Source organism: Condylostylus longicornis, unplaced genomic scaffold (genome assembly GCF_029603195.1).
Source record: "Condylostylus longicornis isolate FDR11 unplaced genomic scaffold, ASM2960319v2 ptg000080l, whole genome shotgun sequence".
NCBI classification, from domain to species: Eukaryota; Metazoa; Arthropoda; class Insecta; order Diptera; family Dolichopodidae; genus Condylostylus; species Condylostylus longicornis.
This window is the reverse complement of record NW_026578048.1, coordinates 2,666,219-2,693,807: the sequence shown is the minus strand read 5'-3', so window position 1 is coordinate 2,693,807 and position 27,589 is coordinate 2,666,219. Positions and strand designations below refer to the sequence as shown.

Here is a 27,589-nt window from a genome sequence, read left to right as displayed (position 1 = left end):
TAAAAATAAAAAAGGAATCTAAAAAAAAAAGAAGATCACAGCAAAAAACAAAAAAAAAATGAAGTAATATAAAAATTAATAATTTTTTTAATTATTTTGTATTCAAATTAACAACTTTGACCAGAATAATATTCTTGTTGTATATATGTATGTGTGACAATGTCTAAAAAAAGGCTTGTTAACCTTGTTTTTATTGAACATAAAACACACCTTTTGAATTTTTTTTTTTTATTTTGCATTTTTAATTTATCCTGTATAATTTAATCGAAAATATTTTAAACGTGATTTGAAATTAAATTTCCGTTTTAAATATTTATTTGTAAACAAAGCTAGACAATAAAATAATTTATAAAAATTTTTTATTAAAGAATTTTATCTGTTATACACTGCTGTTTGCTTTTTGTTTATTTTTTTTTTTTTTAAATAATTTAAGTATTCGTTTTTGGCGAATATGATAATTAATTTGTAAACTATAGGTTCATTTTTTCAATGTGTATTTTATATATTTATTCAATAAAATTGCGAGAAGTGTAAAATAAAAATCCTTATACTTATTTAATTAAGCCCCTATTTAAAATTGAATACTTAATTATAATATAATGAAATGGCAAAATTTACTATTAGGAAATAGTGAAAATATTGTTAGGCATTATGTATGTATATAATATATTTAATATCTTCAATTGCTATCCATTGCAATTAATTTAGAAATTAAAATAGACTAGATGATATTGTGGCAGATAATAAGGTGGTTATACTTTTTAACTATTGAAAACTTTAAAATATTCTTAAACAGTGTGAAGTCTAAAATTATTTTCACTGATTTAATTTTCTGCAATTATGTATGTTAATATTTAAATTTCTATTATTCAAATTCGCAAAAATTCATTATAATATTTAAAATAAAACAAATAAATTCAATTCGTTTAGGGTGTAGTAGCCTATAGCTGCAAATTAATTATAACAAAAGCATACATATACATAATTAAAAATTACAAGTTTATAATTTTTATTTTAAAACATTCTTTAATTTTTTCAATTTATGAATTGCTATATTTTGATTAATTTTCTCGTCACAAATTGAAAGTTTTCTACATTTTTGTCAAATAGTTTCTTTATATACAATATAAAGCTTTATTAGTTTAAATTACAATGAAGAAACATGGTTTTTTTTAAATATTTTTTTTTTTATTTTACAATCATATGGTTTTGAAAATTATTCCGCTGAAATTTTATAAGCTTTAATATTTTGATATTTCATAAATAAACATTAAAATTGCAAATGAATATAAATATTTCGTGGACATGAAATGTTATACGATTTATGTGCTATTGGAACTATATTTAGCATTGTAAATTTACAAAATTTATTAAAGCAAAATTTTTTTTGTTATTATTAATAAGGTTTGTTTAATTATAACTAGTTATATACATAGATATATAAAATTTTTAACAATATTAAATGAAATTTATCAATAATTTTTATCGTCAATTTTAATTATCTAGCTTTACTAGAAAGAATTTATTAATATCTATTAGTATGTAGGTATTTAGAATTCAAAAAACATAGATACTTTTGTGTTCTTTATCATAATTATTAAAAAGTATGAAAATATTTTAAATATTATAAAATTCTAACAAGATAAAGAAATTTTAAATTATTTCGCAGTAAGTAATAAATTTCTGCAGTTTCATAAGGTATACTTAGTTGTGTAAAATTCATTGAACAACTCCTTAAATAAATATCTATTTGAAAACTATAATATTTTAGTAGAGCAAGGCAATTATTTCTCATTTTCTATAAGTTGTATGTCCGATAAAAATAAAAATATTAAAAGTTTTCAGTCCATTGATTTGTACAAAAAAAAATTAATTTTCCTCCAACTAGTTAACGACCGGAGGAAATTTTCGATGTAAAGTTGTAGAAAATTTATAACATCACATATGCGTTATTAAAGAAAATTATTTTTATATATAAATTTATTGTTGTTCTGTCGGTTCATAGTTTTGCTCCTATGTATACATCGATACATGGCCTTTTGCACTAACCAATGAAGGCCCAAATTAATTTTGTTCTTTTTAATTAAATTTAAAAGAAATTAGTATTTCGCCGTCTTGTGACCAAAAATGTCTTTTATTACCAAATAACGCAAACATGAATATTTTGTAATTATAAAAAAAATTTAATAAGCTATGTACATACATATATAACCACCCATTGGACAAAATTATGACCACAACGTTTGCTGAAAATTAATAAATTTTGGGTCGCAAAGGGTTAAAATTAGTAAAAAGTAGATAATAAAATAGAAATTATTTCATAACTTAGACCGACGCAAAGTTATGCAAAAGTTGAAAAGTAAAAAATCTTTTCACTTTTTCTCTCTATTTTTTTTTCTTTTTTTATTTTAAATTTTCAATATTTTGTTTACCTAATTAAATCGATTTTTTTTGTTTTTATTATTATAATTTATGTATTATAGTTTCTTGCCTTATATTTCTAAAAGAAGAAAGAAAAATAAAAATATTTTTCTGTTTTAAGTTTTAAAAGCCTACATTTTTATAAAGACGTGATCTAAAATATTTGTTTTAAATTACAATGATTGCAAATAAAGACAAAAAGAAGAAACAGCAAAAAAAAAAAAAGTGATTATTATGATTTTTTATTTTTATTTTTATTTTTATATGACAACATAACCATGATATGATATAAACATAACCATACAAAATATTGCAAAACATTTGTTATGCGGATGTTGTATTGAATTTAGAATATAAAAAATATGAAATAAAACGAATATAAAAGTTTTTTTTTTTGGGAACACTTAAGAATTTATGGAAATTTTAGGTCAATGTAAATTAATTATTATTGAATTTTTAAAATAGGTATTATAATTTATTTCTGTACAACCATATGCACATACATATTTACTTACATATAATTCTGTTAATTTGTAAAAATGAAAGTGTAAATTTAAAAATTATACTGCTTGTGTGTGATAATGTGAATGCAAAATTTATTTATAAGTAATTAAAATTAAAAATATAATTTTATAGGTATACAAAAAAAAAAATTAAACTATACCAAAAAGAAGATTAAAAATATTTAGAAAAAAAAGCTTTATAATGCAATAATACGCGGTTTTATATTTTCGTTTATTAAGTATATTTTACAAATTAACATAATATGAGGTCATAAGTATTTTAATCTTTTTAAATTATTAATAATAAAAAAAAAATGCCATAAAATTAAAATCAAAACATTAAAATCAAAACAATATGCGATGACTGTATACATACAATTAGACATATACATATGTACATATGTTTAAATATGTTCGTTTACAAATATAAATAAAAAATTCTTTTAACCTTAAGATCGAATCTCAATTGTGTTATTGTGTCAATAAAAGAATATTTTTATTGTATATTCCCATTTATTACATAACAGTTTTTTTTTTTTATGTAGTGAAATAGATCTTGTTGTATTTTATATGTATACAAGTTAATTTAAAATTAATTCTTTTATACAGGGTGCCCAACTTGTATACATGCATATAAAAATAGATATATAAATAATTCTTGTTCTTTAATGGGTGTAAATCGCAAACGATGTCTATTTGTTTTATATTCTCAATTAATTTTGTTAGCTTAAAATTAATTCAAGTTAAATAAATTAGTTGTTTAAAAATGATTGGCTATTAATACCGTAAAATAGTAAGTTATCCATTATAAAGTTATTGTTTATAATAAAGAATTGATAAGAAAAATTCTTGACAAAAAAAAAAAAAAAAACAGTGGCTATAGTTTTCGAATATCGGCTATATTTTTAATATATCCGATATTCGAAAACTATATTTTTTAAAATTCATATTTGTTTAAATTTCGACTGTTCTTTTCAAATAAAGTTTAAAGGGACATTATTATGGCTTTTAAAAATTTTTAATATAAATAATTATCTTTAAATTCTAATTAAAACCAAGTTTTTTAATTTAGCAAATCGTTGGATTTAGAATCTATAATACATTATTGCATAATTAATTAATTTAATTCAAGTAAATTACAAGTTACAAAAAATTTTTCTTAGTCTCCTTAAATTCTTCAAATTTATTCATCTTTTTTGTATTGTAAATTTTTTCCTCATATTTTGTGAAATTTCTGCAGAATACCCATTCTTATTTTCATTCATATTAAATACATATACAGAAAGTTATAAGTATCGTTTATTGAAGAAAATAAAAAAACCTAAATTGTTTGAATTGTCTTGAATAATTTTTTAAAAATAAATTTCTTTGAATTGATTATAGAAAACTATTGTGATTTGAAGTAATGGAGCATAAACATTGTGTTTGGTTTAAAGTTTTTTTTCTAATAAAATTTGCCTAAAAATTTTTTTTGTAGTTTTTGATATTATTTTTCTAATTTATGTCCAATTAGGAAATAAAATCATTTTTACAAAATATATAAAAATTTTATTTACAAATTCTATGAAATAATATTACTTTTATGCGGAAACAGTAGATTTGTGAAGAGATCAAGTTATTCAAAAAGTAAATAAATTGAAAATAATTTTAAAAGTTAATTTCATTTGTATTTATTACGGTTTGTTGATTTTAAATTTTTGATTTAAATAAATTAGTATGAAATGTAATATTCTTGTTTTATTTTAAGAAATCACAAATCGCTTCAAATCCATCATTGAATTTTCAATAATTAGTCCGAAATGTGATTGGGATATTCATTTAAGTTTCAATATATATTTATAATTTAAAATAGTTACTCATTATCAAATAATAGTGATTTGTAATAAAAATCTAGTTTCATTTAACATAAACAAAATCATTAAAAGTACGCTACTATCTTTTATTTCTAAAATAAAATAAAAATTTAATTTTTAATACCTTAAGAAAAAAAAAATCTTAAATATACTTGTGATGACTAATTTGTTTGGAATAAATAAAATCCAAACTTAGTAGATTTGCATTGTTAAATAATTTAATAAAAATCTTAAATTATATTCTAAAATGTGGTATGAGATCATTACTGATGGATTTTCTATAATTATTGTGGTATATTTCTAAATGGTCAAAGAAATAATACTTTCACTGATTAGTAAATTTTATTAGAAAGTGCTTGCAATTTTTTGTTTAGATTTCTTAGTTAAATGATTGGAAATGACCCAATACTATTGTTAATAGTTGCTGTTACAGAATATTATATATTACAATGTATATTTGCTAGCCATAGAAATAAACTTTCTGTTAAAATTAAAATTAATCACTTTTTTTTTACTTATATTTTAGTTTCACCAAATAAAGATTCAAATAATTCATCATCACATTCCGATCGCCCGCCAAGTGGTACTGCAACAAATTCATCAAAAGTTTTTATTAAAAAATCTGGTAGTGGATCATCAACTCAAAGTTCGTCAAATAGAAAAGACAGTTTTGGATCAAGAGATTCATTGAATGATATTTTGAGTGAAACAGGTCTTCAAACTGGAAATGTTGCTGCTCAGAGAAAATCATTAGAAAGTAAAAATTTAGATTTAACTAATAATGCAGGAGCAATTTCGAGCTCTATTAGCAATTCAGGATCAATAACAGATGTTAATAATATTACATCTTCTACACCAGGTATTCGTAAAACTCGCAACAGTATGGATTCAGCAAACAAGAATTCGGATTTGAGAAAAAGTTTAGAAAATATTGATGAAAAGAAGACACCTCCACCGGTATTAGGTAAAAAACCAATTGTTCCAGTTAAAAAATCAACATCCGTTACATCTGTTGCTGGCAACATAATAAGCGGAATTAAACATAAAGTTAAAAGTGTGGAACAAAAATTAACTTCTCATGATACGGTGGATGGTATAACAGCAAGTAAAGCAACCCAACCTGGCAATCAGTTAGCTGATTATAATGAAAAAAATATTGCAACAGAACGGGTCAGTATTAATAAAGATGGCATTGGCGGAGTTGAGTTTGATAATGTAGAAAGATCATCAATGTTGGGTGATATGCGAGCTTCGCGTGTCAAAGCACCAAAAAGAAGGCCGCCTTCAGCGGCCATAAATATAATTGGTGAAAGTAATAATAATAATAATCCAGTGTACTTAAATGGTAGTGGAAGCTATATAGAACAATATGAGGGTAATAAAGGTGACTCCTCACCAACTTCTGGTAGCACAGAAGCGCTTGGAGATAATGAGGAACTGGTAAAACCCAAGCCTAGAGAATGGGAAAAAATGAAAGCGCCCTGGATGGCTGAATTAAAAGCAAGTCAAGAAAAAAAGAAAACCTCACCTAATGTAGAGCCTCGACCAATCGATAGGGTTTCTAGGACGTCAGAATCAGAAGTTAAAATGGAGAAAATGGATAGCATATCAACAACCAAGGTTGTTAATTCAAACACGCATAGAAAATCTTCAGAAGGTTTGTTTTTCTTTTCGTTTTCTTTTTATGAATGTTACTTAAATTCCGTTATATTTTCAGCTTCATATCAAACCAGTTCAATTGACGGTAAAAGAGAAACATCCAGTAATAATATTGTCCCAAGTGTCATAAATACGAACATGACAAATTCTAATAATGATATGACGAAATCAGTTTCAGCACTTAAAGCATCGATTAGTCAAGATATTGACGATGTTAAATTAAGACCAAATAGTTTATCAATACGAAATCGTAGCACATCGCCATCTGGTCGGACATCACTTAATAAAGCAACTAGTTTAGATGTTCAAAATGTAAGAGCCAGTTCAGCTTCATCATCTGCGTCGTCATTAATAGCACATAATAATAATAATAATATTAATCATCAATCCGGTTTGCCACCACAATCATCGACAATATCATCAACGAATTCATCTGTTACTGCTTTAACTAATCCTTCATCAACTACCGCAACCACAACTACAGCCACTGCAACTGCAATTCATCATAGTAATAACAGTCTTCCAATTAGTCAAGATAATGTTTCTTCCCGTGTTATTGATTTAGAACAAAGATTAAATAAATTGGAATCAATTGTGCATTCGCAAAGTAAAATTATTGAAAATTTAGTTAGATCACTGCGTGAGGAGACTGATAAAGTGAAAGGATTAAAAACAGAATTGGATAAATACGCTCAGTGCGTAACACAAGTTTGATTATTAATTTGATAACATAAACATAATTTTTTTCTTAATATTATATAAATATTTGTATTTTGTGTGTTGAAAATTGTAATGCAATATTATTACTAGTATATATTATTATTATTTGCATATAATATAACATGAAACTAAATCTAATTTATAAATTCATACATACATATATGTACATACTTATACATACATATATATCAATGTATTTGTAAACTTTTTTTTCTTATAATTTGACATTCGGACAAAATTTTTTTTCAAAGAACGAAGAAGAAATCTAAACATTCCCTTTGGAATAACAATATGATAAGAAAGACCCAATAATTTTTATAAATATTTGGCTTTTTTTTAAATTTTTGTGATCTTGTAAAAGAAATGATAACATTTAAAAAGATTACTTGACTTTAAATATTTACAAATACTTGAGTTCAAATATTTTGAATTACTTGAGTTTAATTATTTTAAGAGAATTCATGATGGAATTTTTCTTAAAGGTTACAATTAATTGTATATTGAATATAAACTTAATATTGTAAGTCAAAAAATTGTTTTCTTAATCTAAATAATGGTTGTTTTAGTAATAAAGTAAATTTAGATATTTTTGCTCTTTGTCCGAATAAATTTTTATTCGTTTTATTTTTATTTCAACTTGAACAACGAATTATTCAAACGAATTTTTTATTTATACATCTATTATTTATAAATGAATACTACCAATTTTTCATTTGTGTAATATTATATTTCCCAATTTTGAAAATCGCGTCCGCTCTTGTTACTTATTTGTTAAGTTACCTTTTTGGTAATTGAACTATAAAGTGTAGTACCCATACGATAATTAAAGTATAAATTGTAGATAATGTAATAAGACTTCAGAGAGAAGAACTTTATTATATTTAATTAAAATATTCAAGTTCAACAAATTTATTTAGTAAAATAAATGTAAAAATTTGTAACTTATTTTTTTGAGTAGAGAATCGAATATTTATTTAAATCTATATGTGAAAAAAGTGTTTCTTGTTCAAACTCAATAGATTGTCACTTCTTCATGAGCTGTATTAACAGATTGCTTAAAATTTCAAAAAATTAATTGGTGCAATGAATTAATATTGCAAAATATTTTTATTTCTTTTTGAAAATTTATTAAATAAAAAACTGTTTTAACATTGCTTTTTCAAAATTTTATAGATTTGTTACACATGAAATGTAAATATACATAAATATAAAATAAATGTTAAATAAAAATTATATTTAGACGATAATTTTATAATGTCAAAACAATAAACTTAATATTAGTGGCAATCTGTTAATGTAATGTACATACCACATGCCTTTTTTTAATTTATTCTAAAAGGCAAATACCAATTTTTTTTTTCTCTCATTCAATTTAATTGATTAAATCTTTGTCCTAATTTAAATTGAAGTAAAGTATTTGAGAGAAAAAAAATCAATGTGAAACGAAGAAAGGAATATTTTAGAATTAAAAAGAATTAATAAAATCATTACAATTTATACTTTAAATATCATATATGAAATTATGCTATGAAAAATAATCTTAAACAGCAATAATAAAAAATTTATTTTGCGTCCATCTTACAACTTGATGTATTTTTGTATTAATTATTTTGCTAAAGAAATTGTTTTAGAAATTTTGTATTTATAATTCCGAAAATTATGTGACTTCAAAAAAGAAATAATTCATGCATTCCATTTAATAAAAGAAAATATCAAAAATGAATCAATACGATTGTGAGGCAAGATTCGGATTAATATTGTAGAGTAGCTGAATCTTATATAACGTTTTGATGCAGTTTTGATTTTTCCAAACATTTATAATTTAATTTAGAACATAATTTTTTTTTTATTTTAAATAAATCATTATTAACAAGGAAACCTATTATTTTAATTGTTTTTTTTTATTATATAGCTATTTAAAAAGTTCTAAAAAAAACGCCTGTAGTTATAAAATTTATATTGTATTTTTGTATATACATTTACATATATACATAGATTATTTTATAAAGAAATAAAAGAAAATCCAATTGAATTTTTTTTGTTTTGTTATTTTATTTGTATGTAAACAAATTTATATTATTATTTTGTTCCTTTTTTTGAACAGGTATTTACTTAATAAACAAATAACTTTACTATATCTGGTACATAGAGTAAAAGATATTATACAAATTTCATTTTTATAATTAATAGAAGTAATTATTTTTTAACTTTCAGATTGCATTTGCTTTTATTTTGACAATTTCAATTACGAAGATCATTTTGAAAATTCTTCTAGATAATACTTATTTTGTTTGTCATATCTCCCAACGTTCTTTTTGGCGGATATTAACTATTAAATGATATTGTACATGATATATGAAATTTAATGGAAATATTTTATTTTATTTTAATTTTAATATGTTAACGATAATATTCTAATTTTGTAATTAACTGGATTGAATGATATATTTTGATGCAAATTGGTATAATTTAAATTTTATTGCTTGTAGTAAGTCGATTGTTTAAGTGAATAAGATGAGTTTATCAAGAGATACATGTTGGACATTTTAAATTGAGCGCAGCTTAGAACTTTTAAGAAAATTCAACTTGCTATTAAATTTATTTTAATTTGTACTACCTGAAATTTTCCCTTTATTACAATTGTCATTTATTAGTAAATTTGCTTTTAATACTTTGTTATTTTAGGCACGCTTCTATTTTTTTTATAAATAGTGATTAATTAATGTTTTTTTTAAATCATATGCCAGAAAATATAATTATTTGGAGATTTTATATTGCACGAAAATATAATTTCGTATATTTGTGTTTTTATTATATGCTTAAGTTATAGTGATTTGACATAAGTCTAATGTAAATTGTATTATATTAATTGTTATATTAATTATATAATTATATAATTATATTATATTAAAATATGCGTTATTGATATTTATTTACAGAAATCGAAGAAGAGGGAACGAGGATAAATGGATGTTTTGAGCTTTATTTCTCCGTCTCAATATTTATATCACACAATATTTACGTTATTTGGAAATAATTACCGAAATTTTAATAAAATATTTTCAAATAAATAACAATTTCGAACAATCATTAATAATTTTATAAGCTAAATTAAATTTATACTTCTACAGAAATTTTTTTAATTATGTCTAAAATAAATCCTTTTTAAGGTACAATAAAATTTAATTTCGTATTAAATAATTTGAATTCCAAAAGTAAATTATTATGATTTAAATTAAATTTCATTTTAACTACGAGTATTTGATGATTTTCTTTTTTTAAGTTAAATAGATTTCAAAATTAATAAAAATGACAATCGATATGATAGCTGTAGATAATTTGATTTAATTTAATTGATATACATTTATATATTACATTTCTAAATAACTTATTTTTTTATTTGAAAATTATTCCAAAATGAAGTATAAATTAAAAAAAATTTACATTTTCAACATTATTATTTAAAACATAACTTTTAAAACTTTGTAGAAGTTAGCAGAACAAAAATTTATTTTTTTAGAACTATATTATAATATAAATATATGCTTCATATTATGAAATAGTAAATTGAAATTGTGTAAAAATAATTGTTTTTATACTATAATAAATTTATATTTAATTAATACGAAAATGCGAAAACTTAATTTTAAAATTTTATAACAATATTTTGGAATGTTGAAACAAACTCTGAAAATATTTAATTGATTGAAAAAAAAAATTAAATGGAGTGGAGTTTATTATTCTTGCAGATTGCGGAAATAAAAGTAATTACAATAAGAATAAGAAATACAATAATAATAATAATAGGAAAAGTGATTTTGTTAAGTTTCACCTTTAATATAAAAGTTTTGTAAAATGATTTTCAAACCTTTTATGAATTTCAATTTTTTTTTTTTAAATTTTAGTTCTCTAACATCCAAAATATTTTATATAATATTCAAAAACAGAAATTTAAAAACTAATATTTTGTGATTTCTTCTATAATTAAATAGAGAATAACAGTCAATATACACCAATAACATTTTTAAATTCCAAATAATTTAATTTGTAAATACATTAATATTATAAAATTATAAACAATATAATTTTATTAGCTATTAAAAAAATATATAAAAAAAATACTATATATTATAATAATTATCGATTATTTTTGTAATTTTTATCAATAATGGAGAATAATAATACGAGTATTTTTTGTTAACAGATCTGTTATTTATTTGAGCTTTGATTTTTATACTAAAGTTAAGTTTGAAATTTTTGATTACATATCTGCTGTTATGAATACTTATTAGCTAACGGCACCTTTTATCGTATAACACTTTTCACAAATAATCAGTCTTATCATGAACTCCACTTGTAGCCTTAATATTCGGAGAAATTAGGGAAATGTATATTTAATTCCGAATTAAACAGATTTTGTTTGGAGATTTTTTAATATACCAATTATGAATTGCAATCGTAATGCTTACGCCAAAAATTTTCAAGATAGACTTTATTTTTTCTAAATATTCAAATATTTCATTGTTCTTTTTTGCATTTTTATTTTTTAGAAAATATTTTTCTAATTATTGTTTGTTTAATTTCAAAAATTTAGTGATGTAAATATAAAAACTCTTGACAATTTTAATAAAATAAAGACTTTTGAAGTTTAGTCTGTAATCGCTCGAATGTAATTTATGAAGGACTGAATTTGAACGTTTTTAAAATAATTAAAAAATAACATTGTACTGAACTTTTTAAACCAAAAATGTTTTAAGTTTCTGATTTAGACAAAAAACGAATATCTAATTCAATTGTTTTCGCAAAAAATTTATATTGAATATAATTTTAATTCTTAAATTAATTTATTTTTACTTAAACAATTTTTTACTTTATACATAAGTAATATGTTTTGGGAATATGATACTATAAATAAGAAAAAACAACTGCATTTAATGCAAATAACTTACATACCTCATTTATACAACCTTTCAATAAAATAAATTGTTTTATTTCAAAGATATTTCAAAATATAATACAATTGTGATTCTAATTAAATTAGTGTTTGTAAAGAAATACGCACATTCTTGGATATTTCAATAATTTTTAAAATGCGTTAAGTACATTATTGCTTTTCATTTTTTCTATTAAATCTATTAAAATTGATTTTCATCAATAATTCCAAGTAAATATATGGCTAATTAGCCACTAAGCTTGTTTAGTTTAGCGGGTTATTTAAGAAATATGAAAACTGCGTCAATGTATCTTTATTTTACATATCTTAACTATATAAAATTTCATTTGGTACAAAATGTACATTCGTACAATGTAAGCGAAGCTATTCAGAAATAATTTTATAAATAAATTTTTTAGTTTAAAAAAATTGTAAATTAATATTGTACTTAATTAACCAACAAAAAAATGAAATATTCTTATACTCAATTAATTTAATAAAGTATAACTTACCTAAGGTATTCATATCATAAAGATTACAATAAGTATATATTTATATGATAAGTATATTATACACATATATTACATTTACATGCTTATATGTGTAAGCATGTACGTACAGAAATAAATATTTAACAAAGCTCAAATAAGATAATAGATCTAAATTATTGTATTATATTAAAATTCGTATAACAGAATAGAATTTGCTACTAAACAATATAGTTCAACTAAAAAATAAAAATTGTAGTAATATTAGAAAGTTTTCAATTTAAATACATGAAAGAAAATTTATTTTTAAAAAATATATTTCGTTTTAATTGCAATTTTTGTAATTTAACCAAAATGAATTATTTAAATGAATTATAGGTTCTGGTAGTCTAGCGTAACGTTGTTTTAAATTTAAAGTAAACGATATGGAGCAAAAAAGTGGTAAGGCTGAGTATAATATGATGTATCAAAGCTTAAATCAATATTCGATACTAGAATTATTTACAAAAATAAATTTACAAAAAAAAACGCATTGTGCCTTCCATATGTAAAAATTTATAATATTTGAAGTTTCATCATACATTTCGGCTGAAGTTTTGTGAATTCGAAAAACTATAAAGCAAGTAAAATTTTCAATTAATTATTTAATATAAATCAATTAAATAACTAGTCGTGTTTTATATTTTTCACATTTTAATTAGTAATAAGTAATAAAATTACTTAAACCAAATTTTTTTATTGAACTAGTATATTATTGCAATAAATAGAGTGCCAAAGCATTTTTGATCTTATAAAGAACAAAAGTTAACTTATATAAAATTTTTTAAATTACTATACTCTATTTGGTGGTAAATAGGCAGCTTGACCAGATGCACTGCTACCAGAGCTGATAATGTTATCGCTACCGCCAGCGCTAATAATATTTCCGTGACCACTAGAAAATGATCCTCCAAGTCTAACATTGCCAGCAAAACCGCCATTTCCACCAATTGCACCACCGTTTCCTCCAATTGAACCACCACCACCACTGATAATACCACCGTTTCCGCCAATAGCACCACCATTTCCACCATCCAAGGCGCCAACAACCGATGATATAGGTGCGAAACCTTCATCAGAAACATTTGTAGAACCACCAAGAGCATCATATTGTGCTTGAATTGTTTGTTGAGCATGTTGAGCTTCTTCTGGTGTCCTATATTTAATAAAGAATACCTCGGGTTTAGCTTTAGCTGAATGTGGTGAATCGGATAGAGCTTGACGAATTTCAGAAACATCATTCTTTTTGCTCAATACATAAATTGCTGTTTTTTCTTCATTAACAGCTTGTGCAGTTTGAGCTGCAATTGATTTAACTGATTGATGTGGTGCTTTAATGAAAACAACATTATAATGTTTATGTTGTTGTTCTGATGAATTATCATCATAGACTTCTTCTTCAGGTTCATCAGGAGCAGAATGAATATAAATATGTTTTGATACAGTTGCTGGTAATACACGTCTTTGGTGTGGTGCTGCTCTATGAGCTGCTGCAACACTACTTGCTGATGGAAGTGCTGGTGCAGGATTAAATGAACTTAATGCTTGTACATTACCTAATTGTGAATTATCAAATGAGCCACCAGCATTACTTCCACCACCTAAATGCGAAACACCAATACCACCACCTCCAATACCACCACCTCCAATACCACCACCCCCAATACCACCACCTCCAATACCTACAAGACCAGAACCTCCGGAACCACCACCAGAATAATGAGAAACAACTTGGTGTGAACTACTACCACTAGATCCTATTATATTTTGGGGTGTATTATAATTATATCCTTGTGGTGCTGCATTTATAATCACAAAAATACAACTTGCTATCTGAAATTTGATTTGTCTATGATTTAAAATTTGTTGGAATAATCATTGTAATTTTTAGTTACCAAAAAGCTTCGCATCTTCAAATTAATATAAACTATAATGATGATCTTAAGACAGATAAAATGTAACTAATATGATTTTTTTGTGGTACAATGAATATTTATACTAATTTGATTTTAGTTTTTTTTTTCTCTTACTATATAACCGTACAAATTCATTTTAAAATTGTCACACCTTTAAAAAATGAACTCTTGTTGTTTTTTTTTTTCATTTTTTAATTTCACTATTTTTGACTATAGTATACACATTACAATTCGGCTATTAAAATTAAAAACTAAGAAAACTATTTATATATTACGATACTGGGCTATATAATTTTTCATATATATTAAAACTTAATTTACATAATTTCTTGATCCAAATTAAAAAGAGACGAATTTAGATGCTATAAATGCATGATAACATAAAAATATAATGTATTATATAATAAATATTATATACATAATAATGTATTGTATTTATGAGTGTTTTACGAGTATATGAAGTTGAATTAAAATATATTTTATAAAAAAAATATTTCAATTCAATAATAAACAACAATCAGTTGATTTGTAAAATAAAATAAAAGCAAAATTTTATTGCAGATTTCATTGCTGATTTGTTTTTTTTTTTTTAAGGTGATTTATATATACAATTTTTTAAAATATGCACATAATAAAAAATACATATAACGTATAAAATAAAAATGGGTAACTAAATTAAAAAAAAAATTATGGTGAATATAAAATATTTTAGAACTAGACGGTTTTATATAACATTTTATATTGTATAATTATTTTTTTAACCAATTTTGAAAAGGAAGAGGGGGTTTTTGTCTTTAATTTGCATTTATACGCTTGTACATATGTGTATTTTTTTATACGCTATTTTAGATTTTAGCTACAAATTAAATACGTATTTCGATATTTTTATATTACCATTTATTTTTAATGGTAATATAAAATTATGCTTGCCATCATATATACACTAGCATATATATGATGGCAAGCATAATTTAAATTGTTTTCTTAATTTTTATAGAAGATTTTTATACAAGTTTTATAATTAATACAAAAATAGTCCCTTTTAAGTTATTTTCTTCACAAAAAATTTAAATTCTTACCACAAATAACGAAAATTCTCAAAATGTCCCTTTTATTTAAAAAGGTTATAAGAAAATATTAGTATTAACCGTTATTCTACTCAAAAATTTTTGACGTGATCTTTTAAATAAGCCAGAAGGCCGAAATGTTTTTAATTGTAAAGTGCTTTGAAATTGTAACTCAAATCTAACAAAAATTCCAATTTCTTATTCCAAATTATTTGTTTTATTTCATATTCAATAAAATAAAAATAACGATAGAAAATATTTTATTGAAAATTAAGATTTGAATTCCTTATATTTAACGCTTTTACAAGCTATATATTATTTAATTTACGAATATATTATTGTAGCATCATTATTTTTTATATTATTATACAGAATCCTTTTTTCTAATACTTCCCCTAAATGTATGCAATAAAATATGGCTGTAACCTTATTTCTTTTAATACAGATTTTTTTTTTTAAATTTGTAAATTTAAAATTCTTAAAGTTTTAAATTTTTATTTAAATTATCGAATTGAAATTGATTACTTTAAAAGTCATTGATTTGATTACTTGTCTTTGTAATTATTATACTCGTATCTATTTTACAATTAAAAATAGAGAGAATTATACTTCTTCCCAATATTGTGTAACATATTTCAAAATAATCGATTTCAATAAAAATTTATTATTTTAATTAAAATTATTTCGAATTATTCCAAAAAACAATTTGAGCAGTCGAATTAAATAGATTACCTACATATTGGTTAACTTGCATTTTACACATTATTACGTACGTATATTGAAAAACCAACTCTTTTATTTTACGAACCCTTATTGAAAATTTCAAGTATTATAGACTTATAGAGATTTCTTACAGTTGGATAGTTGTAAATTGATTCAAAATTTAAATTTGTTTTAAACAACAATTTTCAAATAGAATGGTTTTTTTTATCTAATTTATATAATAATTTAGAAGTTAATAAATAGATGGCGTTATTAATGAGGAAGTTGCAAAGTGCGTAAATAAATCGTTAATAAAAAAAAATAGCAAATTGAAAATTTTCAAAAATTTTATTTTATTTTTATTTTAATTTTATATTTTTTGAAAATATTTTTTAAAATTTTTTAATTTTAATGTTAATTTTTGTTTTGTCTGCTTGTTTTTTTCAATTATAACAAAAAACATTTTTTATGCTATAAAAAAATTTTCAATTTACATTTTGTTTCGGTTCTATATAATTATATTAAAATTTATATTCCAAATTAAACCGGTGGCATGTAGGTGTGTTGCTAAATTTTTTGCTTTGCTTTTTGTTTTCATATCTATAAAAAATCTTATATTTACAATGATTAATTGATAACTGGTATATAAAATATAGTGTTTACAATTTATATACATTTGACTTATGTATGCATTATTTTTTAAATAGTAAGCTGAAGTGAATATTTTATAATTTTTAAAATATTAAAAATGAATTTTTAGTTGATTTTCACGGACATTTAAATATCCATAAATAAATTTGTATAGTTATTTTTGGATATTTAAATTTTTTTAAAATGAAAATTATTCAAATTTTGCACTTGATAAAAATTTTTTTTTTTCTAAATATTAATTTGAAATATTGTTTTTTTCCATATCTCATAATTTTAATTATCATTATGTATACCATGTCTGTAAAGATTTTAATGAATTTAAATATTTACGTACATAATCAAAAACTTTTATGGTATTTTTACAGAAAATATAATTAATATTTTTTAATAACATCTTAAAACAAGAAAATTAAGTAAATATATGTAGTTTTACACTTAAACTTGAAATACTACAAGTGAAGTGTTTTCTGCATTCGTATTAAATACGAGTAAGCATTTGTTGCTATTTATACCACAATTTTATATTTAATTGTAGTTGTTGATTAAAATAGTATTTTAACAATATGTGAATGGCTTGTGTCAAATCATAGATAAATAGAAAGCCCTTATAGTTGCCTGTAAGGATATTTTATTTTAAAAATTACAATTAGAATTATAGCTATTACAATTTAGAAAGTTAAAAGAGGAGTATGCAAAGAATTTTGTAAATATTTATGTACGGAAAAACAAAAATCACAAAGCGCCATATTTTTAATTTGTTTAATGAAAATAATGTTATTTTTATTACAAACAGTTCAGTTATGAATAATTTCTTGTTGCATATGTTTAGGAGTAATTAGTAAATAAAAAAAATTTATTATTAAAAATTTTAAAATAGTAATTGGTAAATCGAGAAAATAATTTTAAAGTCAGTTTAAATTTATTTTCACTAAATTATTCAAAATATTTTCACCAATTTTTTAAACATACACAATGTCCTCGATATACAAAATTTAAGCTACTGACATTTAAAGCAAAACAAGAAACGTAACAATATATGAGAGCAGGCTTTTTTTTATCATATAAGAAATTAAAATTGGAAAGACGTACAAAGTGAATTTATATGATTAGCTACTTTTTTTAAAAAATTGCATACATAATTATTATTAATTAGGAAAGGATGTCAAATCTCAAGGGTTTCAGTAATACAAGGATTTTAAAGAAATTTCAAGAAATTTCTACTTGAACAAGTTGTTTTGCTTATAACTTCCATTACGAAAGAGATAAAAGCTTCAAACAATCAGTTTCTGAAGGGATTAGTAAAGGGCTTAAAATCAATACGCCTTTTCTTTGTATTTTATACAATTTCGAAAACACAAACATTCGAATTTTAAAAAAAATTCTAATTTTTTCTATTTTATATTTTTTTAGTTTTCTTTATTCCGACAATTTCGCATGAAATTTTTAAAAATTTTAATTTTTTTTACAGAATTTTGCCAAGCTTCCCAGTAATCTTTATTTGAAGTGATTAAATAAACAGAACAATCATTTGTGGTTGTCTAGAACTTCATTGTTGATAATTTAGTCTTCTTATCTCCTGGTTTCTTCAGTTTTATTATAAAATTTAAATTCCATGTTTTTTTCTTGTAAATGCACCTTATGCTAAGGTAACTAATCAAATAAATAATTTCACATAAATTATAATAACTTTATATATGTATATAAGATTGTTATTAAAAATTTATGAACAACAACTCAAAAACTAAAATTAATTTCCTCTTCAGTATAATTAGGAAAAAAACAGCAAAAAAAAAAATGCCATTTTTATATTTCAACTTTTAAATTAATATACACTAGAATACTAGATACCTACAACTTTTAATTTAATTACTAATATTATTTATTGATGATCTTAATAGCATTAATGCTTCCGTATGAGAATTTCCAACATGTTTTATATATATCATAATAATATATTATAATATCGAATACATATAATTTATATTTTAAAAAATTAAAGATGTTTTATCCATATATCGAAATTTCTAGCAATTTTATTAATGATATTTTATTATTGTACTAAAAGAGAAAAATTAAAAATTATACTTACTGCGGCACGTATTAAGTGTCCAGCTATATTTTTCCAAATAAAATTTAGTAAAATTTAAAAACAGAAAAATAAAAAATTTTTTATTTATTTCAAATAAATATTTTATTACGAAATTTATTTCAAAGATTTTATGATATGTTGGACCAACAAATTAAGTTGACAATAACACTGAAGTAAGCGCACGTTTGACGTTAACAATTTCAATATAAAGAGCAATATGTCATTTCCCAAACAAAATTATTATAAGTGAAAAAAGTGGATTAAATGTGATTTTGTGGTATGTAGTTTTCCTATGCAATTTCATTTGAAAATGTTGATATTAAGTTTTGGTTCCTGCAATTAACTTTTAAATTTGATTATATTAAGCCTATATTATAATTTTATGCAAATAGTTTTTAAAATATTTGCACTTCAGTTTACCCTGTTCAATATAAATGTCATTATATGTAATTAAGAAATTTATGTCATTCAAATTTTCGGTTTGTTTACACTAGATTTTAAAATGTACGGATATATTATGTGTGTTTCAAAAAATTAATAAATTTAAATAAAATATTTTATTACATAAAACTTAAATAATAAAATTCATATTTAAAAATTTTTATTATTATATGTATAGTAAGACGGCCTAATATATATTAAGTTAATGAAGGCATACAACATTTATAAGTTACCGGTTAAGTTTCTCTTAAAAAATTATTTTATTGACAATTAAATTTTCGATTTATTATACAGATTTATCTCTCCTTATTTACCATCTATAGCTATTCCACTATGGCCATTTCCTCAATTCTCTCTATATGTTCAATAATTTTAAGTTCCAATAAAATTGCATATTTTGACATAATTTTGTAATAGAATATAACATTGATGTAAAAATTTGAGAACGCTATATAAATTATATTATACGATCAAAACCATATTATAAATTTTAAATAAGAACTCATAAATTTAAAACTCAAAATACAAAATTTGTTTTTTTTCTAAAATACCTTTTTCAAATTCCGAAACCTTATTTAAATATACGAGTAATATAAATAATAAAAAACTAACAATAAATTTTATCTCTCTCTTATAAATTATAAAAAAATTAATATACTAAATTGAATATGTTTTACATATGTACGTAAAACACATCGAAAGAAAGCATTAATCGAATTTTAAAGTTTTACAGCTTTTTCTGACTTTTTTCGGTGAATTTTTATGCGTAAATAAATGTAAATGAAACAGCATGGTAGGTCAGTTTAGTGTTATAAATTTGAAAATTATTTGACTACATTTTAGTTTTTAAATATTTAAATTACTGTTATATACATATATTATTACATATATGTAAGTATTTTAAATAACACGCATTTTTTTCGTTTTTTTTTTTGGGAATTTCATATATGGTAATTTTTTTTTTTTATTTTATTTTAATATTCGCACCTTCCCATATTACTCATAAAAATGAATACATTAGTACATGCGTATGGTATACGTATGTTATACGCATGCTGATATTAGCGCTATTTAATAATAAAAATTTAATTTATTGCATTAATTTAAATTAAATTAATGTTTAGTCTTGAACTTGAATTTATTATAAATGTAAAAGTTCATAAAATATAAAATAAAATGTACCGGAAAATGAAGAAGAATATGGAAAGTAAAATTTGTGATTATTACTAATTGAAAAATCGGAAAAAAGAATTTAGAATAGAACGATGGAATTGGGGTCTAAGTATATTTACTTCTATTTTTACTTTTTAACCTCGAAAATTTTTTTGATTACTTGATTGAAAAAGAATAAATAGTATAGTTGATGTAATATACGTTAGGGTCCCGCAATCATATTATGTCACTTTTGTAATCTGCATTATTATAGTTTTAATAGCAGCCATTTTTAAAATATATACGTAAGGATTATGAATAATGACAATGATAAAAAAACAAAATTTGATTTTAGACTTATACGAACAATTTACAAAAGTACAAGAATACAATTTCAGAAAATTTGAGCAGTGGGTGCAGATTGTTATATAAAAATGCAATTTGAGATTTCAAGAAGTTTAGACTGTAAAACAAGTTGTGCTGCTAATCGCAAAACACAAATTTAACTAATTAATTGCTATATTTTTAAAAAATAATTGCGACTCTTTGATATAATTTTAATTTTTAAATAAAATTTTTCATTAGGTACTTAAAAGATTCGAACCTTTAGTTGAAATTAATATTTTACAATTTTTTTTTTAAATTTTTTTTTTGGAAATTGTCACAAATTCCTATTTTAAGTAAAATATTCGCTAAAGAAATCATTAAGATTTTGTGAAGCACCAAATTTATATAAAATTTTTTTAGTATTTACTATTCTTGTTGTTTAAATTATTAAAAACAGTTTAAAGTACACATTAATTGTCTCTACATATGAATCAAGTAAAATGTTAGGCTTGTTAAGTTGTTATAATGTCAAATTAATCCAAAATTGCATATTATAAGGGCTGATTTACATAAGCATGCAAATATGTTATTAAAAATTAATAAAATTATTCTTTGTTTAATTTTTGAAATTATAGACCTACATCTTATTCCCGATTTTTTAAAAACAAGTAAATTATATGGTAATAATTTCGAATATGTATATAAAACGAAACAGAATTATAGGGACTTCCAAAAATGCAATAATACTGCGTATTAGTAAATAATTCAGCTTATAAACACTAATTGCTGAATTGTGTATTACTGAAATTTTGAAGTCAGAAAAAATATTATTTAGCTATATAATTGTAAAAAATGATGTTAAATGTAATTTAAACAAAATGTAATAAACAAATTTTACCAAAAAAGCATGAATCCATTTTAATTAGTTTATATTTGGCATTAAGAACAAATCACAACTTACATATCTTTCCAAATAATAAACAATAAACTTTATTTGTTCGATCAATTTAAATTAAGTTTCAATTAACAGAATAGTAACAAAATTAATTCATAAAATTAATTTGTACTTAGACTTTATTTGGTGGTAAATATGAAGCAGCAACTGAACTGGCATAATTGCTACTGGAACCAATGAAATTACCACCTCCTGAACTAATAACTCCACGTCCAGAAGTAATGATACCACCACCGCTACCAGAACCAATAGAACCACCACCAAAGCTACCTCCGAAACCACTGCTTCCACCAAATCCAGCACCTCCACCACTGCTTCCGCCAAATCCAGCACTTCCACCATTGTTTCCACCAAACCCAGCGCTACCACCATGACCACCATCAAATGTACCAACAACTGATGATACTGGAGCATAACCTTCATCAGAAACATGAGTAGAACCACCAAGAGCATCATACTGAGATTGAATTGTTTGTTGAGCGTGTTGTGCTTCTTCTGGAGTCTTGTATTTAACGAAGAATACTTCGGGTTTATTTGGATGATGTGGTGAATCGGCAAGAGCTTGACGAATTTCAGAGACATCATTCTTCTTGCTTAATACATAAATAGCTGTCTTTTCTTCATTAAGAGCTTGTGCGGTTTGAGTTGCAATTGTTTTAACAGATTGATGTGGTGCTTTAATAAAGACAACATTATAGTGTTTACGTTCTTGTTGTGATGAGTTATCTTCATAAACTTCTTCATCGGGTTCTTCTGGAGCAGCATGATAGAATATATGTTTTGATACAATTGGTGGTAATACACGTCTTTGTGATGGTGGACGTGCTCTATGTGCTGCTGCAACACTACTTGCAGATGGTAATGCTGGTGCAGGATTAAATGAATTAAAAGCTTGTGCATTACCTACTTCTCCACCACCAAAAGAACCACCAAATGAACCACCTGATGAACCACCAAATGAACCACCAGATGAACCACCAAATGAACCACCTGATGAACCACCAAATGAACCGCCGGATGAAAAACCACCGCCAGATGAAAAACCACCTCCAGATGAAAATCCACCTGATGAACCGGATGAGCCAATTCCATAATTATATTGTGGTGCTGCTAAAGCAGTTGCAAAAATGCAACATATTAACTGTATAATCCAAAAGTAATCCAAACAGAAAATTTTTTTTTTGTTAATTATTTAAAATTAATAATTTTATTTTTACAAAAAATTAAATTTTATTAATTTTCCACCATATTAATTACCGAAAAGCTTCGCATTCTGGATGATTCAAGAAGATTTGATGATTTTCTTTAGATAGCTAAAATATTACTATTGCAAATTCTTTTGCACAATCGTTATTTATACTAAATTTGCTTTTAATTATAACGATACATAAATCGTTTTTCTATTAATTTTGTCACACCTATAAAATAATCTTGTATATAATGAGAGTTATGCAATGTGATACCTATATTAGGGAAATGTAGCAAACAGCCTGTAGAAAAATAGCCTTGCATAAAAAGAAGCTATAAATTTTTATGAAATAGTGAATGGAAATAATATTTAGGAAAATTAATGTCTTTTTTTTTTCTATAAAAAAAAAAAGAGAAGATGAGTATTCCACAAATATACATACATACTCTCATATGTATAAAAGAAAGAAATTCAAAATTAATCTTAAAATTTCACATTTTATTGTTCGCGAACTATTCATTGTTTTGACTATTATAACACTTTTTGGCTAACCATATATGAATTTTGTATAAAACTTATGATCTCGATTAAAGTTTATTTTAAATCAAAGTTCAATTTTTTTTTTTAAAGAATTTATAACAGTTTTTATAACAAATTAATGAATTATAATACTTTTCTGCTTCAACTAATAATTAATTTGTAATTAACCAAAAAATTGCTATTATAATTGAATGTTTATAGTAGACCAAACTTTTAATTCAAATAAAAATTTTGACCTTGTCAAACATGTTTCTTAAAAGTTTTTATGTGTAACACTTTTTCCTAGTAATAAAATTCGAAAATACGAGTTTTTTTTTATCAAAATACAAAATTGCATAAAATATCTTAAAATTTCTTTTCATATAAGCAAATTTTTTTTTTTGCAATCTGGCACATTTAAATTAAAGAACTAGTTGTGCTAATATGAATTAATATCAACCGAAATTTCCAAATTGATCTCGTAAGTATAATTATTGAAAAATGCTTTAATGTTACTTCACAATTAAAAATTTTCGGGAAAAATCTTAGAGTTTATTGAAGAACCTTTTATTAATTTGAAATGTATTCTTGGTATTCTTGCGACAAGATTGCTATACAGATAATTATTTTAAGTTTCTTTCATGAAATTCAATTGCCAGTTTTAAAAATTAAGTGATAACTCGTTCAACTTAAATCAAGCTGAAGAATTTGCAAGCTTAAAACAAGAAGTTAAACTTGAAAAATGAAGATTGTTGTGGATACTTGTATAGGAATAAATTTATTCATGAGTTGTGAGAGAATCAAAAATTTATACTACTTTGATCACATTAAGAATGTTGACTGCAATTTTTCCTGATGATTTCCTATACAAATTATTTTAATGTGTTAGTGATAGTACACAAACTAAAACTTTTGTTTTATTAGATTGTTAAAATATTTCTTCTTGAGAGTAGTGGTTCTATAAATAATCCTGTTTATATTTAATTCGAACTCTTAGAAATTTGTATAAGGTAGAGCCACAATATTTTAAAAGTTGAACGGAAATTATATTAAAATAATTCTATATATGTGATTTTATCCGGATTCTAAATGTTTTACCAAAATTTGGTGAAAATAGTTACACACGTTTTCAAATTATAATTGGGGCAAAGAAAAGCAGAAGCAGATAGGGAAAATAAGCAATTATATCATATTACTCCGCCTACATTATAAGTTCTTAATTCAATCTAAAATTGTGGGAGAAGATCCTTTCCGAGTGAGGCGATCATCAGTTTGTGAAGTTATCGTTTGTGGTAGATCAATAAACACTTTTTACGATGGCTATATTTTGAAAAGAAAAGGGTCATCAAAAGTTAAATTTTGTGCACAAGTTAATATTGACATTAGTTATTTTTCTATTGTTTTAGAAATTCGGTATTTATTTGGTGAAATAATGATTTTAGTCAAAATTTTATAATTTCTTTGTAAAGTTCAATATAAAATTACTATGAATACGTTGGAAGTTTCTTCATGCAACTGCAGAACAGATGGATGACGTAATCAAAGGAACGAGTTAAAGGCAGAAAAATTATTCATTATACGTTGTTTTTATTCTTCAACTAGATCGTTGTTTCACCGTTTTTATTGGAAAAAGTGTCTTTAAGAGAGAATTCAAACAACTTGAGGTCGGTAGAGCTTTTCAATGTTCGTACATTACGGGTTATGGTAGGAATGAGCCGTTGACCAGGATGTTGCGTGCCGTCAATTTAAACTCTAATTATTTTGGTCTTGATATTGGTAAGGATGCTCTGAATTCGGTTCTTTCTTAAAGAACCGAATTGCTAGGTAAATTGATAGCCGCATTTTGGGCATCAATATTAATCTGATATAGAATAAGTATACATGCATAATTTACATAAGAGGAACTTATAAATCGAAACTTAATATAGGGTTAATAAAATTATTCTATAATTCATAAATAAAACTTAAAAATCAAGATTTGTGTATTAATAACTTTAATTATGTTATGTATTTATTAGGAAAAACAATCTGATGAATGCAATTTTTCTCCTGTATTTTATAAATACTTGTACCTGTACAACCAAACGAAATGAATTTTTGATTTTTTGAGTTCTTATAGCTTTCATATCTTTATCTCTATAACATAGTTTAATTATTGTTCCCCCTAAAACCTAAAATTTTGCAAGTTTTCAAAGATTTTTTTAAATGTTCTCCGAATTTCCATAAATCCACTTGGTATTTTCAAAGTAGATCTAAAAAACTTTGAATATAATATTAGAAAATAGCATGAAATGCGAAGAAAAGATAGTAAAGCAAATTATTATACCGTAGGAATGAGGAGGAATCTTTATGCTTTTATACATTCTTCTGCTTTAGAAATTTAAGTAGAAACATTCACAATTCTTCAAATACATATCTTCATGCTACTTGTAATAAATCTGATATAAAAATTATTTTTAAATAAAATGATTTCGATTTTAAAATAATGAAGGCCAAAATTTATTTCAAACAACAAAATTATAATATAAAATCATTAATATTGCAGTTAGTATTTTCTACTTATACTTTGTTTGGTGGTAAATATGAAGCGGCAACAGAGTTAGCATAAAGGCTACTGGATCCAATGAAATTTCCACCACCAGAACTAACACTGAATCCACCATGCCCACCGCTAAGTCCAACATTTCCATTAAATCCACCACCAAAAGCACCAATAACTGATGACACTGGAGCATAACCTTCATTCGAAACATGAGTAGAACCACCAAGAATATCATACTGAGATTGAATTGTTTGTTGAGCATGTTCTGCTTCTTCTGGAGTCTTGTATTTAACGAAGAATACTTCTGGTTTATTTGGATGATGTGGTACATCAGCAATAGCTTGACGAACTTCAGAAATATCATTTTTCTTGCTTAATACATAAATAGCTGTCTTTTCTTCATTAAGAGCTTGAGCGGTTTGAGTTGCAATTGTTTTGACGGATTGATGTGGTGCTTTAATAAAGACAACATTATAGTGTTTACGTTCTTGTTGTGTAGAATTATCTTCGTAAATTTCTTCATCTGGTTCTTCTGGAGCAGCATGATAATAAACACTTTTCGATACTATTGGCGGTAAAATACGTCTTTGATGTTGTGGACGTGTTTTATATGTTGCTGCAACACTACTTGCTGAAGGTAGTGCTGGTGCAGGATTAAATGAGTTAAAAGCATGTACATTACCTATTTCTCCACCACCAAAAGAACCACCAAATGAACCACCAGATGAACCACCGAATGAACCGCTAGATGCACTACTAAATGAGCTGCCTGATGAAATACCGCCATATTGTGGTACATTATAATTATATTGTGGTGCAGCTAAAGCGATGGCAAAAATGCAACTTGCTAACTGTAATCCAAATAAAAAAGAGATTGATATTGAATTTGATGACGTAAAAATTAAAATATTTTTGATTACCAAAAAGTTTTGCATTCTGAATTTAGAAAAGTTGATTATTTTCTTAGATAGTTAAGTTGATACTACTGAAGTGTATTTTGAATAACGGTTATTTATACCAAATTCACTTTTACTCGGTATTGCAATTTTGCATTAATCTTTTTCATCTAATAAAAATAGAGTTTATGACGCCAATTTTAATTTGGCAATATTGTGTATTTGTATGCACATATAAGTAGCATACATGTGTAACGTACATTAATCCAATGTGAGATTCATAAAAGGAAGAGGTATAAGTGTATGTACATATAAAAAAAAAACGGTTTTATTTCACAAAAAGAACAGTTTTAAAAATTATATTGTGATCATACTTGTTAATACTTGTTTTTATTTGTTCGAAGGCAAATTGAAACTGCGAATTTAATTTTTTTCTTTCTTTTTATTTTATTTGCCTTTTTAATTTCATTTTGACAATGGCATTATTTAGGGACATATTACTATAATTGCTTGCTAAACACTTTCTA

At 23.7% G+C, this 27,589-nt stretch overlaps 3 protein-coding genes across 6 annotated transcripts in view; 1 reads left to right on the top strand and 2 right to left on the bottom strand.

Annotated features, from left to right (window-relative positions):
- The window catches only part of LOC129613038 (E3 ubiquitin-protein ligase SH3RF2), a 51,355-nt gene extending 41,014 nt beyond the window's left edge, over positions 1–10,341 (top strand). For 2 of the 4 annotated variants that reach the window (XM_055526930.1, XM_055526928.1), the window contains 3 exons: positions 5,304–6,434; positions 6,495–7,131; positions 10,096–10,341. In XM_055526930.1, the coding sequence (XP_055382905.1) occupies positions 5,304–6,434; positions 6,495–7,131; positions 10,096–10,135 (1,808 nt within the window). In that variant the 3' untranslated portion in view covers positions 10,136–10,341. Of the gene's footprint in view, positions 1–5,303; positions 6,435–6,494; positions 9,189–10,095 lie in introns of those variants that run through there. The other 2 variants (XM_055526931.1, XM_055526929.1) reach the window with 2 other exon arrangements.
- Positions 10,342–13,332: 2,991 nt separating this feature from the next.
- On the bottom strand, positions 13,333–23,202 carry LOC129612966 (glycine, alanine and asparagine-rich protein-like). Its single transcript, XM_055526829.1, has 4 exons — positions 23,174–23,202; positions 22,407–23,057; positions 22,106–22,238; positions 13,333–14,313 (listed from the first exon to the last, which is right to left on the bottom strand). Exons 1-4 carry the CDS (start codon positions 23,186–23,188, stop codon positions 13,409–13,411), a joined length of 1,704 nt encoding a protein of 567 aa, XP_055382804.1. The 5' UTR covers positions 23,189–23,202; the 3' UTR covers positions 13,333–13,408.
- A 2,226-nt stretch (positions 23,203–25,428) lies between these two features.
- LOC129612965 (uncharacterized) lies at positions 25,429–27,101 on the bottom strand. Its single transcript, XM_055526828.1, has 4 exons — positions 27,087–27,101; positions 26,190–27,017; positions 25,697–25,795; positions 25,429–25,485 (listed from the first exon to the last, which is right to left on the bottom strand). The coding sequence occupies exons 1-4, from the start codon at positions 27,099–27,101 to the stop codon at positions 25,429–25,431; spliced, it is 999 nt and encodes a 332-aa protein (XP_055382803.1).
- Between the last annotated feature and the right edge of the window lie 488 nt (positions 27,102–27,589).